Source organism: Microtus ochrogaster, chromosome 8 (assembly GCF_000317375.1).
Source record: "Microtus ochrogaster isolate Prairie Vole_2 chromosome 8, MicOch1.0, whole genome shotgun sequence".
Taxonomy (NCBI): Eukaryota; Metazoa; Chordata; class Mammalia; order Rodentia; family Cricetidae; genus Microtus; species Microtus ochrogaster.
In genome coordinates, this window is record NC_022015.1 from 26,509,465 (window position 1) to 26,528,268 (window position 18,804).

The following is an 18,804-nucleotide window of genomic DNA, read 5'->3' on the forward strand; positions in this document are numbered from 1 at the left end:
TCAGTCGTTTATTTTGTTTTTGTATAATGAATAAACATTTCACAAATAGCAATTTATCATTCTTAACCAGCATCAGAGAAAGACCATGTATGTTGCCCCGAACATAGCTTTGCACCAAGAACCACACATGATAATATTGGGCTGGAGTGATGGTCAGTGATTGAAAGCACTTGTTCTCTAAGAGGATCTGGGTTCAATTCCCAGTACCCCCATGGGGATGGACAGCTGTCTCTAACTCCAGTTCTCGGGGATCTGACACCCTCTCCTTGCTTCTGCAGGCACCAGGCATGCACATGGCACAGAAACATACAGACAAGACCCCCCCCCCCATGTACATAAAAAAGAATTAAAAGGAAAGTGGGCTGCACGCACAAGTAACCATGTGGATGATTTCATTTCCTTTTTTCAATGCTCTGGAAGCTCCCCCGGGGTCCAATGGCCAGTTACACCTGGCCTGGGTTCCAAGCTGGACTCCACGAAGACAGTGATATGCTGCCAGCAGTTTCTCCAGAGCCCTGATTCGGGGCTCTATCCTAGAGGCAGCACACGCTGTACTATGCACGAGGAAGGAGCTGGCCCCGTATGGCCTCAGCAGCAGCTGTCCGGCTGCAGCACTTTCCTGATGCCTGCAGCCAGGGCTTGTGGGGTGGGACTCTCCGCTGTGCAGCTCACAGGCAGGCCCTGGGCAGCCATAGCACGAGTTGTACTGGGGCCAATGGATACAAACTGCAAGGAGGCAAGACACAAGAGACACAGCTTCAGCACCACAGCAAGGGCTGTGTGCAGGCGTCATCTGGACAGACTTTCTGTTAGGACGCCATTCCTATGTGATGTTTCATATAAAAAACAGTGCCACCTAATCTGAAGCTGGCTTCAGGGTCTGCACAATCCCTCCAGTCAGGATCTCACTATCACCTCCTGATACAAGTGCACATGTCCTTAGGACTGGGTGTGTGGGGACGAAGCCTGGGGTAGACACCATCTTCCTCAGGGGCTCCAACTGCAGAGAGTTCTGCTTCAATTTCAGGGACTCTGGGTGGGATCAGCTGGGGAGTATGGGGTGCCAAGGTGGGTCTGGATCCCCAGGAACACAGAACAGTCATAAGCTAGAAGGCCAGGGTTCAAATCCCAGCATCCACTCCCTCTGCCCCACCTTCTTATCTCCAACCAGGCCGTCCACTGGGCTGCTGGAGGTTACATGAGGTGGTCAGGGTGAACTACTTGTTCAGTGCTGGGCACAGGCATATGCTCACTGTGGCACAGATGGCCACCTCACAGGCCACGTGGTCACAGAGAAGACAGGAATGAAAAAGAAGATGCAGTGGCTTTCATACATTTGGTGGCAGGTGCCGTAAAGTTCTCAGTGCTCTGCCATGGCTCCTTTGTGGTATTCTATGTGAGTCAGCCATAAGCAGTAAGCACAGGTCATAGGTTACCCCTTAACTTTCTGTGAACCCCTGCACTTTAAATAGCACTGTATAAACCACTGGTCTCACACGCACTCCTACAGTGGAAGGAAGGCCACTGTGCAAATCTGGGGCAGAGCTGAAACAAGAATGCCAAACCACCCAATGCATGGATCTCAGGACTCTGCCCCCGTCAACCTCCACAGTACCCATGTGGGCCGGCACAGTCCCAGGGATGAAGGAAGACTCCCATTATTTCATATTGGCTCTCTGGCTCTGGAATAACTCACAGTTGTGGTCAATGTTATCCCAGAAACCCTTTTTTCCTGGCAGCTGCAGAGCCCAAGGCCACAGCGACATCTGTAAGTACAGTGTGTGGTGCACTGAACAGCAGCATCTATAAGTACTGGTGTGTGCTGCACTGAACAGCGGCAGTATGATGACTGGGATGCCAAGAACCCATGGGTTGCAGAAAGCAATAGGACAGATTTAAGATGGGCACCTTTGCTATGCCCCAGCTGCTCCATGAGTCTAGATAGTACTGGCGGCAATGCCCTGAGTTGAAATTCCAAGTGTCTATTTTGCTCTAACTTGGGTTTGCTTAGGACAGGGACAGAGTAAGGTTTTCGTGGTATGAGTTCTTATTAAGGTAGACCAGAATGGTCAGCCCAGGTGAGTTCTGAGGCACGTTCCCATCAGAAAGCTGCTCAGGCACTTCACGGTTACCCGGTGACTCATCCACCACATCCACAGAGACATGTGGGCAGCACTGGCACTGTTGCTAACCCGTCCCCGGTGCCCAAGATCTCACTCAGTCAGTGACCATGCTGAGCACCCATGGACCTTTCCCTTCAATTCTGTACAGGACTCAGGTGCCACCTTCCTCCCCTAGTCACCCCTCATAGAAGCTGGCCTTCTAATAATGTGCTGTATGATGCTGGCAAGGTGTCGAAGCCTGTAAGGAGGGTTTCCCCTGTAAGGACAGTCACCCCCATCCTGCTGGATCCCACAACCAGACTAGCACAAGCTATGGCTTCAAGAACTTCGACCACTGCCAGGCAACTGCTAGGACCATGGCTATGTATCACCACAGCCCACGGCCTGGCACGTATCTTCCTGGGCTCTAACCATGGCATCGTCCTTTTCAGCTGTGTGAACTAGGGCAGGGCTCAGCTGCTCTGCACCTAATGTTCCACCTTGAAACTGGGCAAACAGTCTGAGTCCAGGTGGGACACACTGTGAGATGCAGCTGTGATAAGCCCAAGTGTTGGCGTCACCTGACTGAAGTGAGCTCTGGGGGGTGGGGATGGGACCTACTGTCCCTGGGTTCTAGGCCACACTTTGTACTTCTCCTCGGTCCCTGTAGAGTCTGGTCAAAGGCACTTGTTACAGGTGCCACAAGAGTGATGCTACTGAAAGACTCAACAAATACGGTCCCTGAGAGTGTGGATGGGAGTCCTTTAGTAACAGCAAAGATGAATGTTTCTAGACTAGAAAACCATTTCAGTCAAGGCATGGAAGGCACCAACACGCACACCAAATCCTGCCAGAAGGGCCTCACTTTCGGCTTATCAAGGACAGTGCCATGCAGGGTCAGGGACGGCTAGAGAGTTGGCTAGACAGAACAAAAAACTTAGGGCTAATCTCCCCACATTAGAGTAAGATCCACCCAGAGGAGACCAGCAATGTAGGCAGAGCACTGGTAAAGAAGTCGCAGGGACCCTCCCGACTCTCCAGGCACTTTACAGGTGTCTGACTCAACATGCAAAGGATAAAGAGTAAAGGCTGAAGTCCATAGAGTACCATACCTTAATCTGATCAAAGCTGCCACCAGATAACGCCTGAATATACTCCAGGCTGTACTTAAGGCCAGAGGGGCTGAAAAATGTGATGCTGGCTGGGACACCCTAGGGGAAATGAGAAGATGAGAGCTAGCTTTGCCCCTAGACAGCATCCCTCAGCTCAACTCAACCCTTCTAGCCCCAGACCCCACAGGGGCTCTGCATCGGTACACTCTCGGGCTCTGTGCCATTCTCAGACCACCGCAGCAGAGTGGGAAGGGATTGTTTGTAAAGCAGGCTGAGGTGGGAGAGGCTGCAATTCCCACTGACCGAGTGCTCTGCTGGCCCTCAGTCGGTCTGGCCAGAAGACACTGACTCTGGAGCTCAGCATCAGCAGTGGAGGCACCTCCAGCCCGTGGGGTTAAACAGCCCTCATGGAATTAACAGGCAAGTCTGTCAACTTCTACCCACTAGGGACAGAGCAGACAACTAGCCAGCCTGCATGGTTCTCTGTGCTGGATTGTCCATTAGAACCCCCAGGACAGGCACGATCTGCAGAAGCTGTCCCAGGAGGGCAAAGGGATGAGACCTCTGAATGGAAATGATGTACCTAGCCATTCATGTAAGAAGTGCTCTCCGCTCTCCTTCCCCAGGCCTCCCAATCCCAATTCAGACTCCACAGTGAGTTCTTCCCAGTGTGGGCCCAGCCTCTGCCCCACGGAATGGAGAACAGAGGCAATAACAAGACCACTGTATATTCCAGGCCTTTGTATATGGTAGATGTTACACAAGCAGCTTTGTATGAATTATCTTCTTTAATCTTTATAAAACTTTCACTGCATGGGTCTATTCCCATATCACAGACACACAAACGGAGCTGCAGAAAAGCCACTTGCTCAGTCACCCAAAGGAGAATCAACACTGCAAACTCATACCCCCAACTCACGCTCCTACACTGGGGCCTGCCCTTCCAGGACTTTCTCTCCCTTGAAACTACATACCTGATTTTCATAGTAGCTCTCCAGGTTCCCCTGGATCCCAGGGTGTGGAATTGTCTGATAGACATGCATGCTTTCCATGGGGATCCCTGTGCACAATCAAAAGCAGGAGACAGGCTTCATCATACTGAGAATGGGATAGGGCCTCTGCAACGTAGTGCAGCTGATGGGGACTGTCACCATGCCTCTAAGCACCAACTCCTAGAAATGGAAAGCTCAGCAAGGGGGCAAAAGACCCTGCCCAGCCCTCTGTGGCCTGCAGAGCGCTGTGGAATCAATCTGCAGTCGGGAAGGCTGAGTTAGCAGAGAAAGGCCCAGAACCACAGCCTTCATCCGTTACCCACAGATGCCTTTGGCTCTCATGTTTGTGTGAGTTTGTCCACACAGCTCTGATCCTGGCTGCTCCATGAATCCCACAGTTGTGCCAGGAGACCCAACTGCATCCCAGCTCTGTCTGTACATGGTCATGTGTTCTTCCTGGGCCTCAGAACATTCATCTTCGGGGATGCTATGAGCTCATCCTAGTCACCTTTGTCCTTGAGCATTTTCGGAAGAGTATCTCCTTTGATAGTTCCACAGGGAAAGAGAAGAGGCAGTGCTGAAGATGGCCCTGTGAACACACAACAAGACATTGTAGAGGTGGTAAAATCTCAAAGGGAGAGGTAGTGCTGAAGACAACCCTGTGAACATACCACCAACAATGAAAAACTTGTAAAATCCCCAAGGGGGACGCTGCACAAAGCAACTCCCAGGAGGGCAAAGCCGGGCGCCCCAGGCTCAGCTCTGCTGTAAGATCTCAGTTCCAGCACCTGTCACTAGGAAGGGTAACCGCTGTACTGTTTGGTCTTGAAGGGTTCATGAAGAACCAAAGAGGGAAAATTGAGCAAAGAGCCTAGAAAACTCAGTCACAGAAACAAAGCACCGCTATCCTATTTGCTGCGGGTTCATGGTCCCTATCTGGAATCCAGGCCGTGTACTTAACTAAGTAAGAAAATAAGTAGAGACTGGCACTGGCACTGGGCATATTTCCCAGCTGTGGAGGGGGCTCTGGATGAGCCAGGCACAGGTGCAGGAGACAGTAAGGAACTGGCACTTTGGAGTGGCTCTACTGTAGCCACCTCCAACAAAGACAACTTCCCAGCCTACTATGTGCCCAGTCATGCCAACAGCCCCTGAACCAAGAGCCTAAAGGGCACAGATGACAGAAGGCTGCTCCAATGGCTCTGAATTTCACTCTGCCCTGCCACCCTCCTCCACCTGTGGAGACCCAAGGCAATGTTCAGCCCTGAGCACTTTGCAAGTTGCAACAAAACCATCCAACCAAACTGAGGGACTGTCAGATGCAAGAACCTTCCTCAACTGTGAACACAACATGTTCTACTAAAACCAACCATTTCTTCCATATCAGATCAAAAAGTGTAATGAGTGTTGGTCATGTACAGACATCACACATTCCCTATACCATGACAATCCCTCTGAACGCACTGGTGACTGAGATCAGAGGAAGAATGGAAAGAACTCTCCCCGGCTAGCACTGGCTCTGAGAAGCAGTAGCTAAGGGACAAGAGTAGCTGTAGGCCACTGTGTTTGAAGTACAAGCAACAGTGGGATGCTGCTGGATGTTTTATTTAAACTGCTCTGTAAATATTGGTACCAACATAGACAAGCACATGGTTTGGGAAATGATTAATATAGGTCACAGCTGCCTGCTGAGTTGTCTCTCCAGCAAAGAGCTGCTGGGACCTCCAGAGCACACAGTTTAAAGACACTCTTAGGTGCAGTGCTCGCCACCTGAGCCCAGGAGGCTCTCCTGTATCTTTAGGTGAGGGTTGTGGCCTGAAGGTGCAGGAAGCTAGGGACTAAAGCTACTTGTAGAGCACCTATGGGAAACCAAAACAGTTCAACTTTCCAGCAAGCCTTGCTCCAAAGGCATGGAAGGAGCTTCTAGATGATTCTTGACTCTCCCTTGCCATTTATCTCTTCATACTGTTATTCCTAGCTGGGTTGGAAGCATAGAACTCAAGTTTCATCATTTATCCCTAAGGCTGGGCTACAGTGGTGCAGGGCTTGCTGAGGACACGGGCTTGTCTGGCCAAGACCTGCCACATAGGCATGTGGGGTTCACATATGAATAGTCAGTCAGCTCAGCTGCCTTCCCAGGAAGGGACCAACCTGTGGGCACAAAAGAAGGAAATGTTCCTCATGGAATAAGCACCTGGAAGACCGATCACTAGAGACACAGCCCCAACTACACCAATTAGAGGAAAAGATGGGTAGACAAGGTAAGAACACAATACCACAAAAAGCAACACGACACCAACAAAAACTAGTGGTCCTACAACAGCAAGACTTGAACACTCAAATATAGATGAAGCAGAGGAAAATGACCTAGGGGAGTAAAAAAAGACAAGATCTCCTGAGTAAATTGGGAGCATGGGGACCTTGGGAGAGGGCTAAAGGGGAGGGGAGAGCAGGGAGAGGAGCAGAGAAAAATGTAGAGCTCAATAAAAATCAATAAAAAAAAAGGGAAAAAAGGAAAATGACCTAAAATTAACTTTAGGAGAATGCTTGAGGTCCTTAAAGAGGAAATGAAAAATTCCCTCAAAGAAATGGAGGAAAAGACAAACAAAAAAAAAAGGAAGAAATCAACAAATCCCTTAAAGAAAATCAAGAAAAAGCAATCAAACAGATGAAAGAAACAATTCAAGACTTGAAAACCAAAACAGAGACAGTAAAGAAAACACAAACTGCGGGAATTATAGGAACGGAAATTATGAGAAAATGGTCAGGAACCACAAATGCAGGCATAAACAGCAGAATACAAGAGATGGAAGAGAGAATCTCAAGCACTGAAGATACAATAGAGGAAATAGATTCATCGGTCAAAGAAAACATTAAATCTAACAAAAGAATAATACAAAATATCCAGGAAATATGGTACACCATGAAAAGACCAAACCTAAGAATAATAAGGATAGAAGAAGTCCAATTCAAAAGCACAAAAAATATATTCAACAAAATTAGAGAAGAAAACCTTCCCAACCTAAAGAAAGATATACATATGAAAATACAAGAAGCTAACAGAACACCAAATAGACTGGATAAAAAAAAATGTCCCCTCACCACATAATAATCGAAACATTGAACATACAGACTAAAGAAGGAACATTAAGAGCTGCAAAGGAAAAAGGCCAAGTAACATATAGGTAGACCTATCAGAATTACACCTGACTTCTCAACTGAAACGATAAAAGCCAGAAGGTCCTAGTCAAGCATTATGTAGACATTAAGAGACCACGGATGCCAGCCCAGACTACTACACTCAACAAAAATTTCAATCACCATAGATGGACAAAACAAGATATTCCATGACAGAACCAATACCTAGCCACAAGGCCAGCCCTACACAAAGTACAAGAAGAAAAACTACAACCCAAGAAGTTAGCTACATCCTCAAAAACATAGACAATAGATAATCTCGCAGCAGAAAATCCCAAAGAAGGGAAAAACACATACAATAACATCACCAACAATGAAAACTAAAATAACAGAAACTAGCAATCACTGGTCATTAATATTAAATATAAATGGACTCAATTCAACTATAAAAAGACATAGGCTAACAGATTGGATATGAAAACGCAATCCATTCTTCTGCTGCATACGAGAAACACACCTCAACCTCAAAGACAGACATTGCGTCAGAGTAAAGGGTTGGGAAAAAAATTTTCCAATCAAATGGACCTAAGAAACAAGCTGGTGTAACTATCCTAATAGCTAACAAAATGGACTTCAAACTAAAATCAATCAAAAGAGACAAAGAAGGACATTTCATATTAGTCACAGGAAAAAAAAATCCATCAGGTGGAAATCTCAATACTGAACATCTATGCCCCAAATACAAGGGCACCCTCATATGTAAAAGAAACACTTTTAAAGTTTAAATCACACATTAAACCCCACACACTAACAATGAGAGACTTCAGCACCCCACTCTCACCACTGGACAGGTCTGTCAGACAGAAAATTGAGAAAAATAAGGGAACTAACAAATGTTATGACTCAAATGGACTTAACAGACATCTATAGAATGTTCCATCCAAATATAAAATATAACTTTTTCTCAGCACCTCATGGAAACTTCTCAAAAACTGACCATATACTAGGTAACAAAGCAAACCTCATCAGATACAAAAAATTGAAATAACCCCCATGTATCTTATCAGATCACCATGGCTTAAAATTAGAATTCAACAGCAATACTAATTTCAGAAAGTCCACAAACACATGGAAATTAAACAATGCCCACCTGAATCATCAATGGGTCAAGGAAGAAATTAAAGACTTCCTAAAATTCAATGAAAATTACCACATAACATACCCAGATTTATGGGACACAAATGAAAGCAGTGCTAAGAAGAAAGTTTATAACACTAAATGCCTACATAAAGGAGTTGGAAAAATCCCACACTAGTGAGTTAACAGAACACCTGAAAACTCTAGAACAAAAAGAAGCAAACTCACCCAGGAGGACTAGACAGCAGAAAATAATCAAATTAAGAGCTGAAACCAACAAAACAGAAACAAAGAAAACAATACAAAGAGTTAATGAGACAAAGGGTTCTTCGAGAAAATCGACAAAATAAACAAACCTTTATCCAAACTAAGCAAAAGGCAGAATTTTGTTAATATCCAAATTAACAAAATCAGAAATAAAAAGGGGGACATAATAACAGACATGAAGGAAATTCTGACACTCAACTATACCCCTGGATTTGAAATTGTTTTTAAAAGAAACTAATATGTCATTAATATGTATAATTTTTTGTATCAGTTAAATAATTTAAATAGAAAGATGCTCTAGATTCATTTCCGTGGCTACGATAAATACTGATCAAAACAACTTAGGGAGGAAGGGGTTTATTTCTGCTGACAGGTTTATAGTCCATCACTGAGGGAAGGAAGAGCAGGAACTTGAAGCAAAAAAAAAAAAAAAAAAAAAAAACAAAAACCTGACTGTAGAGGAAAGATCCTTGCCAACTTGCTCACAGGCTTAGTTAGGCCCAGATAGCTTTCTTGTGAAACCCAGGGCCACTTGCCCAGAATGGCCAGGAATGGTGCTGCCCACAGTGGGCTGGACCCTCCTACGTCAGTTATCAATCAAGGCAATACTCCAAACACATGTCTACAATCCAGTCTGATCTGAATAATTCTCAATTGAGATTCTTCAGGTCACTCTAGACTACGTCAAATCAACAGTCAAAGCTACCAAGAGAGATGTCTGTTTCCATACTGGAAAAAGGAGAGAATCGGCAGCTTGGAGAGGGCCTCTGCCACTCCCTGACCGCTGCTGAAACCTGCAGGTCGTTCTGCCAGGGTCTGTCTAGATCTAGGGAGCCCTAGTCCAAAGTTCAGGGTTTTAGGAGCAGCTTCCAGAGGAACACTAAAATGTAAAAGCTAGAGACCTTCCAGCAATGGGAGTAGCTTATTACATGAGAACCTCAGAAGGACTTGAGCATATATGTTTACAGATCACATACGCCAATAACACTTTGAGAGGACATAGTTAACATATTTGTTTGGTTTTTTTGTTTTGTTTTGTCAATGCTTGTCATTGTTTGAGAAGCCATAAAAAGATTTACAGCCCTTTTCTCTTCACCCCGATAATACACTTAAGGGGAAAAGAAGATGCCCAGATCCTCTAACCTTTGAGGAAAACCAAAGCTATGTTAGTACTCCACCCTGCCCTTCCTCAGAGGGCTCAGCACATTACAGACACAGTTAGAGCCAAGACCCAGGGTTTACATTTTCCCCAGATGTTCCCCTGTTCCAGCTACAGGGTCTGACAGCTCTGACAAAGACCTGCGTGCCAATCTGTAAACACCAGCTGGCTGACCTTGAGAGCAGGTCTGGATTCCCTCGGCTACAGAGCAAGAGGATCCTACTTCAGTCAGTGTGTCTGGGTGACACAGCTGCTAGGACCTGTGTCTACAGCTGGACTAGACACACAGAGAAGACAGGAGATAGCATGGAGAAGAGCATTCTCAATCCTCCTGTCCTCACTCCAAATCCTCCTCTGTATTCTTCAGATGCCTAAAACCCCATACTTAGCTTAAGGCAAATCACTACCTAAATCCACACAGCCCTAGAGCTGGTCCATGTGCTGACCAAAGACAACTTTATGGGAGCCAGTTCTCTGCTTGGGAGCATGTCTTGTGGGGGAGGGTGGATCTCAAGTGAGGTGGTCTTCACTTACTGGAGCAAATATATTCAGCAAGCTTCTCTGCATTGCCACTGTGTGCTCCTTCTGCATCCAGGCCGATTTTGTTCACTGGAAAATGATGAAGAGGTGAATTCTTTGCCGGTTACTGAAACCCTTTTAAAGTACAAATGGACAGGCATTGTTTTCCCAGTCACAGATTAGTGTCCTCTGGAAGCCAAGTAGAAAGACCGCAGCTATCCTTTCTGAGATGAGGGTATCCTGGGCACACCTTCCCTAGACAGGGTCTTTGTCTTAACTAGCTTCTTTGAACCCCACTTACTTTATCTACAATGAGCCAAAAGCAGGGGCCCTGCAGGACTGTCTTCGGCTTATGTGATAATGAGGTCAACTGTTGGCATTTGCTTATCAGTCAGGAGATGGTGAGCATTTGGGACCACTAAGTTTTGCAAGCATCCCTTTAAAGAACCCTCATTTCATTAGGGAGATGTGAGCAGCTCCCTTCCAGAAAGGGATAATGGGCTGACATGACCAGACCAGAATGGAGGGCACAGAGAAAATGTTTCACAACAACCAACAAGGACCCATATCACTATGGACACAGGTAACTTAGGGAGGATACTATCCTAGCCACTCTCTCAGTGTAGTCCTGGAGCTCTCTATATAGGCTAGTCTGGCCTCCAACTCACAGAGATCCTCCTGCCTCTGCCTCCAGGGTGGTGGGTAGGATTGAAGGCATTTGCCACCATATCCAACAAAGCTCTCCTTGGAGAGAACAAGAAGCAGACAGTGAAGGCTCCTTGCCTTCTCCAGACAGAGGATGTGGACAAAGGCAGGGCCCACTCAGCATTGCTACCTGCACAGAGGAACACATGACTTCCAGAGGAAAGGTGTATGGTGGGTATTGCATTTAGGGGCCATACAACTGGTACCTACATTGTCACCAATGACAGCTTCAATGGGAACACCATCAGCTTTTCATTCCTCGAGCATTAGGAATGTACTATGACTAAGGGAGAAACCTCCTGCAGGTACAAACTCTGTTCGGGACCAAAGCTGTCCCTGCACTGCACTGCTGACCCATGCTACCAGGGACAAGTGAGCCAAGAAACTTGAAGTCCCCAGGAACTGAACTGAGACAGGAGGACTTAATAAGACTGACCCTTAATACAGGAGGCATGTGTGGTCCCTTATCCTTGCTTTGCCATTTCATTTCCCTCCACTTCAGCTACTGTTGACCAACTATGGCCTGAAAATACTAAATGGAAAATTCCAGAAATAAGCAGTTCACAGGTTCCAGGCTGTACATGGTCTGAGTATGAAATCTCACCCATCCCACCTAGGATTCGAACCTTCATCTTCCCACAACTCCTTACCTAGAGAAGCGGTGGCACTTCCAACCACATACACAGACTTGGCATTCCATCTGCTTTTCAGAGACTTTTCCCAGTCTGCAAAACACGGAATTATGCGTGAGCTACACATACAAGGTGGCTTGCTTCTTCACTCTAAGGCCCCAGCCCTCACTTTAGTAGGAGACTGACCACTCAGTCTCCAAAGCAAGCCAGCTACTTGTGCAAGGAGACAACAGTAACAGCACCACCAACCCCATTCTCTCACTACACTCTGCCCCTGAAAACATCCTGGATGCTCCTCTATGGGACCCAGACTATGCAGTGTTCATCAAAAACCTGCGGCTCAAGACACTGGCAGAGAGCAGACATATGACATGTTCCAGCTGGTGAGTAGAGTAACCCCATGATTTGGGTATTATGAAGCTTACTCCAAGGTCAGGTCACCGAGGGGAAGAGAGGTCAAGGAGCTCACAGTGCCAGGATGGCTGCATGACTACAGAATTCCAAAGCCCCAGCACTCACCATCTCCCAACTGCTTCCCCCACTGGAAGAACTCCCCATGCCTGTGTTTTGACAGTACGTGAAGTAGGTCACAGTACTGTGCATGTCTCCAGACTACACTTAGCACTCAGTCTGGAGCCTGGGTGTCAGGAGATGGGTTGGGTCACTACATACTGCTGTAATGGAGAACAATGAACAGCCAGGTTGAGAAGGTTGTAGCAGGGCCATGAAGCATTTCCCCACTTGAGTAAAGTATCACTTTACTCTTTCAGAGGAAGAAATTGGCACAACATACAAGTGAACATTTAAAAGGCAATTGAGGGGCTCATGAGATATAGTTCAGCACGTAAAGACAACTGCCATCAAGCCTGACGATCTGAGTCGGATCCCTGGGACCCATGGGGTGGAAGGAGAGAAGCAGCTCCTGTGGACTGTCCTCTGATCTCTACACACATATTCACAGCATGTACCCAATAAAGCAGTAAGTAAATAATAGTAAAAGTGATAAAACAAAACAAATACATAAATGGCAAAGTGAGAGTACCTCTCAGTCAGGTCTGTGTGGGGACTAGGGGCACCTGTAAGCCAGCATGCCCTGACCTCGGTTCTGTTGGAATGCAGCTACCTCTGGACTGCAGCGGCTCAGAACAGAAACGAGAATCTGCTCTGGTGGACATCAGAGCTGACCCGCCCTCACCTTCAGTTTTATTGTCCTTCTCCAGACAGAGCTTCACTGCTTCCACTGCCCTGGGACTGGTGAAAATGAGTCCTCCAAAGCCTTCAGGATGAGACAGCTGCACCAGGACCAAAGGATGCTGGCTTAGTCTCAGCCTCTTGAAGAACTATGAGCCCAAGTCCAAGTGCATACGCAAAGAAGTGGGCAACTATCTAGTCCTATCTCGATACCCCTCCACCCACCTGACACTTGTCTAGTGCTGACTGTGGGCCTGGAGCCATTCTGGGCTTTGGGTAAACCGCTTCATTGTCACAGCCCTTCCCTTAAGCTCCTTCTTGGGCAGAGACACACAGCTGCAACCCAGGAGATGAGCAGAACAGAGCGGCAACCTGACCCAGGATGGGATGGGTGAGTGGAGTAAGATGCAGGCAGGATGGCAAACTTGATCTGGATCCATAACACAGCTAGACTACCAAGGAGGTAAAACCCAGCCGAAGCCTGGGCTTCAAACACAATACTTTGCCGAACACTTCTTCTGAGCCAGGCACTGAGCTGCTGCGTACACCTGACTTCACTCAAGGTGTCTGCACCACATCTTAGATTTTTGCATTACTGGGTACTGAACATGCATTGCCCATACTCAGCACACCCTCAGGCACCATCAATCTAAAACATTTGGAGGCTTCACTGCCTGGTTCCTGCAGTATCTCTCAAGTACTGAGTACAACAAAGTGGTGGGCAGAAGCCTTGGGCTTGGATTTGGCCCTCCCTACTGGCTAGGTGCCTGGCTTAGTTGCTACACCAGAGCTCGCTCTGAAATTGGAAACATCTACCGAGTCTTCTGTGCATAGGCCAGTGATGGACCAAAAGGGCCTTAACTCTGAAAGACATGCTGGTGGGGCTCTATCTCCAGGGCCCACAGCTTCCTGACAAAGCAGATAGAGGCGCAGGGGGAGAAGCTAATGGGGAGTCTCCAGCGCTCAGGTGAGTGTGTCCTGCCCTTGCGCTCATGTCTAGTGTAAAATGAGGCTAACACTCTTGTGAATTGGGTTGACAAGGATTCTACAGAGGGCAAGCCCTAGCATGGGGCTCTTACCTTTTCTGACAAACTGGGAAGAGACAAAAACTCAAATGACAGAACGGGAATTAGCGTAGCTTCCAGTCCATACAATCCCAGTTCCTGTAAATGAAAGAATGTCATTTTTGGTTGGCCAGGGCTGTCTTGAAAATGAGGAAAGGTCACGAAATCACATTAAGTGTTATCTGAAAATAAGGGAACATGGCATCACGTTAGCTATGTATGCATCAAGCTTGCTGAGTTTTAGCATCCCAACCCCACCTCCATTAGCAAGGAAGTTCTAGTTTAGAGGCCAAGGAATAAGGCTCAGCCACTCACCTGGATATACGGATCCTGGCCACTCTCATCATCCTTGGCATCTTTCAATAAGAGAACCTTCATTGTCCTTGGCAGTCCTTATGAGAGACACTGGGACAGAGCAAGGAAAACCGATCTTAGTTAGATCTCAAAGACTGTTCCTAGGCAATGCGGGAAGGGGACAGAAGACAAGAATGAGGCAATCCTCAATCAGCCTGTGTGGAGCTACCTGGGTGTGTCGCTGATAAGGCCACAGGAGAGCGTGTTAGCAGTTGATACTGCCTGGAAAGGCAAGTGAGAGCCATTAGTGAAGTCAAGTGACAAGCAGACTGTGGCAGCCGATGGAGAAATGAGTGCCTTAATTCTGAGGAGGTAAATAAATAAGCAATTCTTTCCTTTTCAAAATAAATAAACTAATAAGTCCTTCAGTTATAGTGACTTTTCTTGAGTGACATCTCAAGACATATTTATTAAATATTACCAAGTTTCCCAAGGTAATCTATCAACCTGGAAACAATATATCAACATGTACCATCTTACATAATTCATACCTTCTCTTCCTGTAATTTTACTTCTAGGAATAAATACACGAATCAAAACCATGCACGAAGATCAGCATAAACAATTTCACTCCAGGAGGGATGTAGTGGCACATACTCATTGATTAAGAGCACTGCCTCCTCTGCTAAAGATCCTCAGTTCAATTCACAGCAACCAGTTGGTGGCTCACTGTCATCTGTAATGAAATCTGGTGCCCTCTTCTGGCCTGCAGGCATACATGCAGACAGAACACTATACATAATAAATAAATCTTAAAAAAAAAAAAAGGCAAAACAAGCCAGGACTTGTTTCACAAAGAAACCCTATCTCGAAAAACATAAACAAATAAATAATAAAGCCAAAACATGATGCTGCGGATAACAGTTAATCCTGTGGGCCTGCAGTGTTCTTCAACCTGCTACATCCCTGCCACGGTCCCATGGTTCCAGGTTCTAGCATACAGGTCCACAGTTCTACAGAGGACATTTTAGTAATGCTTTAAAAAAAAAAAAACAAAAACAAAGACAAAGTCAGCCTTTCACCTGTCTTTCTGGTTCACTGTTCAGCAGTGCAGCCTAATCCCCTGGGCCTGAAAGCCTCATGAGTCAGGTCTACAGGATCTACCTGAGGTTGAGTGTATGATTCCAGTACTAACATGTGCTGTGGGGTGCTAAGGTAGTAACTAGGGTTCTGACAGTTGCAAGGGTTACCTTTCCGGGTATCAGGAAGACTGTTCTGGGGAGGTGACATCTGAACTGAAATCTGAATGACAACAGCAGAGGCAGGAGGAACAGTCAGCGCTCTGCCGAGCCAGCAGATGGTCCTGGATTTGACCCCTGACTACCACCTGAAGGACAGTAATAAGAAATGTCAGGTGTCCATGAAAGAACAGGTTTGGCTCAAGAATGAAGGTCAAGGAAAGCTTTGGATTCTTTGAAGCTAGTGAATGGCTTTATTCCTAGGAGTGAGTTTCCTGTCTCTTTAATGAAATGCGGTCATTTCCCCAGTTCCAACGATGCTGAGTAAATTTAAGCTGTTTTTCTACAGCGTGAACAAACAAGGCTAAGAAGGAAAACTTCAAAAAGCCAGTGTCTGAAAGGCCACCAGCTCCAATTTACCCATAAACTCTCTGGACTAACCCCAGCCTGGACTCAGAAGCAGCGAGCGCTTATTACAGACTGCCCTCCATGCACAAATGTCTGACTTCATTGTGTTACCCCTAGTGCTTATAACCATTGCTAGTTCCATGTGCACAATTTGCTTTTCTTTCTCACTTTTTTGTCATAAATGTTATCTTGTGTTGTGATATGAGCGGCGGTGCTGCGTCCCCGGCACCTGGCCGCCTACATGGCTAGCTCTAGCTTATGCCCAGAAATAATTACACGGAAACTGTATTCTTTTAAACACCGCTTGGCCCATTATATCTAGCCTTTTCTCGGCTAACTCTCACACCTGGACTAGCCCATTTCTAATAATCTGTGTAGCCCATGAGCTGGCTTACCAGGAATGATCTTAACCTGCGTCTGCCTGGAGTGGGAGAATCATCGCTACTGCCTGACTCAGCTTCTTTCTCCCAGCATTCTGTTCTGTTTACTCCGCCTACCTAAGGTTTGGCCTATCAAATGGGTCTAGGTAGTTTCTTTATTAATAAGAAATCACTCCCACATCAATCTTGGCTGTCTTTTTTAATTAAATGCTGGTAATTACAAAATGCGTCCTGGGCCCTGGTCCTTTCTGGCTAGAGCACATATGGCTCAGCAAACCCTTTATCTCAGAGAATGCCTGTTCACAAAACTTGCTGAGCACTAGACACGCAGAAGAGCAGCTATTCGGGCATCTCACAGTTCAAACTGACAGATCAAATTGTCAGAGTGGACTAAGCATTTACAATCCTCACTGAAGCCTGCAAAGCCACTATAATCCTCATCTTACAGGAAGGGAAACCATGGCTCTTAATCTGCCCAAGGTCAGCAGAATAAATGGTAGAGATAGAACCAGAAGCCGGATCTGAACCCCAGGGCTCATCCACCTAACGAGCTACCAGCTGACCTTTAGGACAAATCCAGTGCTAAGGAGGGATGAAGGAGCCAACGTTGTTGTTGTCAGTGCGCAGGGAGGCCACCTAGTGACAGGTGCTACTCTAAAGCATGCCCTGACCACAGGCTCCAGATTAGGGACCGATGGATCTGAGGGCACAAGGAGAGAGCCTTTCCCTTTTTCCACCTTGTGAAGCAATCCAGGGGGCTGCAGAAAATGATACTGGGGAGCTGTTGTTTTGTTTGCTTGCTTGTTTTTTCTGCGTGTGCACGGGTACCTGTTGATGGTAAGTGCTGTCTTCTATCACTCTTCTGCTCCATAAGCTCATTTTTTGAGAGCAGGTCTCTCTTGAGCCAGAAGCTCACTGGTTAGTTGGCCAGTGAGTCCTGGATCCACCTGTCTCCAACCTGCCCATCATCCCAGTACTGGGGTTACAGCTACAGTATGTGGGTGCTGGGAAATGAAGTCACATCAAGCATTTTACCCACTAGGTCATCTCACATCCTGAACCTGGGGAACTGTGGTGATGGCTGTGAAACAGTATGGATAAACTTAGGCCAACAACTGTGTGTTTAAGTGTTAAACTTTGTTATGCATATTTTACCATAAAGAAAAAAACCAATAAGACTTGGGGGAAATTGTTCTTGAGTTTCTGTGCAATTCTATGGACATGCTTTAAATCTTTTTTTTCTATTATTAGCTTGTGATAGGTACTCATTAAAGGAACATGTTACAAAACCCAAGGCAGTCATTTTAAATCACTCTATAGAGATGGAGTCCTGGTGTCATTACTGTCCACGATATAGCCCAGTAGACACAAAAGCCTGGGACACCTGAATCTCACATACTACCATCATGGGGACTCAGGGTTAATGGGGGCCTTGGTATCCTGATATCTCCTCCTGATGAAGGACCACTGGGTTATTTAGAGTCCCTGAATTTCTCTGGCAAAGGCTTCCTTAGGGGCAGCTCACTCTAGTTTGGGAGTCTCATATGCTGCCGTTATTTTACAGAGGAAAGGGAGAACCACAGAGCTTCTTGCCAGGAAGCAAATGTTTTCCCTAGTTAGTGATCTTTCTCGATAACCTTTACAAGGAGCTGAAAATCGGTAGACTGTGTGATAACCCTGATCATAGACCTGATTTATCTGATACAAGTTTTAACCGTCAGGATATTCCTTGCAAAAATCTGGCTTTTGTTGAACTCTGAAACGTTGGACCAGTAATTCATTTAGCCACAAGCAGTAGCAGAGGAGGGGTACACTCGCTAACTTGCCGCAATCCCTTTCTTTCTGTTCTATTCTTACCAAACAAGTCTTTTAAAGACACCGTTGGCCCGTGGCAGCAAAAGACCTCTTGTCTTCTTAGGACTTTTTTATGGCGATGGCGCGGGATCGGCCCCTGCCAGGATCAGCGGGCCTTATGGAGCGGACTCCACCGGTGCCGGTCAGCTCCTAGTTGGCAGCTGCACCGGGTCCCTGTCCCGCGGTGTCACGGATCGCTAGGGCCTGCGTGCACGTCCACGGGCCTGAGTCCTAGTCGGGTCCTGGGCCCGACACCCACCTCAAGGGCTAAGAGGCAGGACCGAGCTGTACGCCGAGGGGCAAGAACCTCGCGGTCCCAGCAGAGGCTGCTAAGCACAGACAACCGGGAGCCGCCCCTCACCCCGCAGCCAGCTCGTACCTCAGGCGTGTGGGGCACCCGCCCACGTCTGTCTGTGCTCGCGCACCGACTTCCAGGCGCCGGCGGATGGGACGCAGAAGGATGAGCCAAACCACTGCGCACAAGGGGGAGATTCGGAGCGAATGAGGAGGGCGGGAGGATGGCAGGAAGAAGAAGAGGTCTGACCATGACCCCAGTGGGTTGGACAAACGAGCAAATTAGTCCTGAGGGATTCCTCCGCGCTGCTCTCTACG

General features: G+C 46.9%; 1 protein-coding gene across 4 annotated transcripts; it reads right to left on the reverse strand.

Annotated features, from left to right (window-relative positions):
- Uros (uroporphyrinogen III synthase) lies at window positions 1-18,800 on the reverse strand. 4 transcript variants are annotated; one of them, XM_026781667.1, is made up of 11 exons: window positions 18,572-18,800; window positions 14,542-14,594; window positions 14,334-14,423; window positions 14,034-14,117; window positions 12,959-13,055; window positions 11,782-11,856; window positions 10,442-10,516; window positions 4,715-4,795; window positions 4,189-4,274; window positions 3,215-3,313; window positions 1-726 (listed from the first exon to the last, which is right to left on the reverse strand). In XM_026781667.1, exons 3-11 carry the CDS (start codon window positions 14,394-14,396, stop codon window positions 589-591), a joined length of 798 nt encoding a protein of 265 aa, XP_026637468.1. In that variant the 5' UTR covers window positions 14,397-14,423; window positions 14,542-14,594; window positions 18,572-18,800; the 3' UTR covers window positions 1-588. The 4 variants fall into 4 exon arrangements, with proteins under 4 accessions (XP_026637468.1, XP_026637467.1, XP_026637469.1 ...); XM_026781666.1 differs by lacking the exon at window positions 18,572-18,800 and adding an exon at window positions 18,196-18,556; XM_026781668.1 differs by lacking the exon at window positions 14,542-14,594.
- Between the last annotated feature and the right edge of the window lie 4 nt (window positions 18,801-18,804).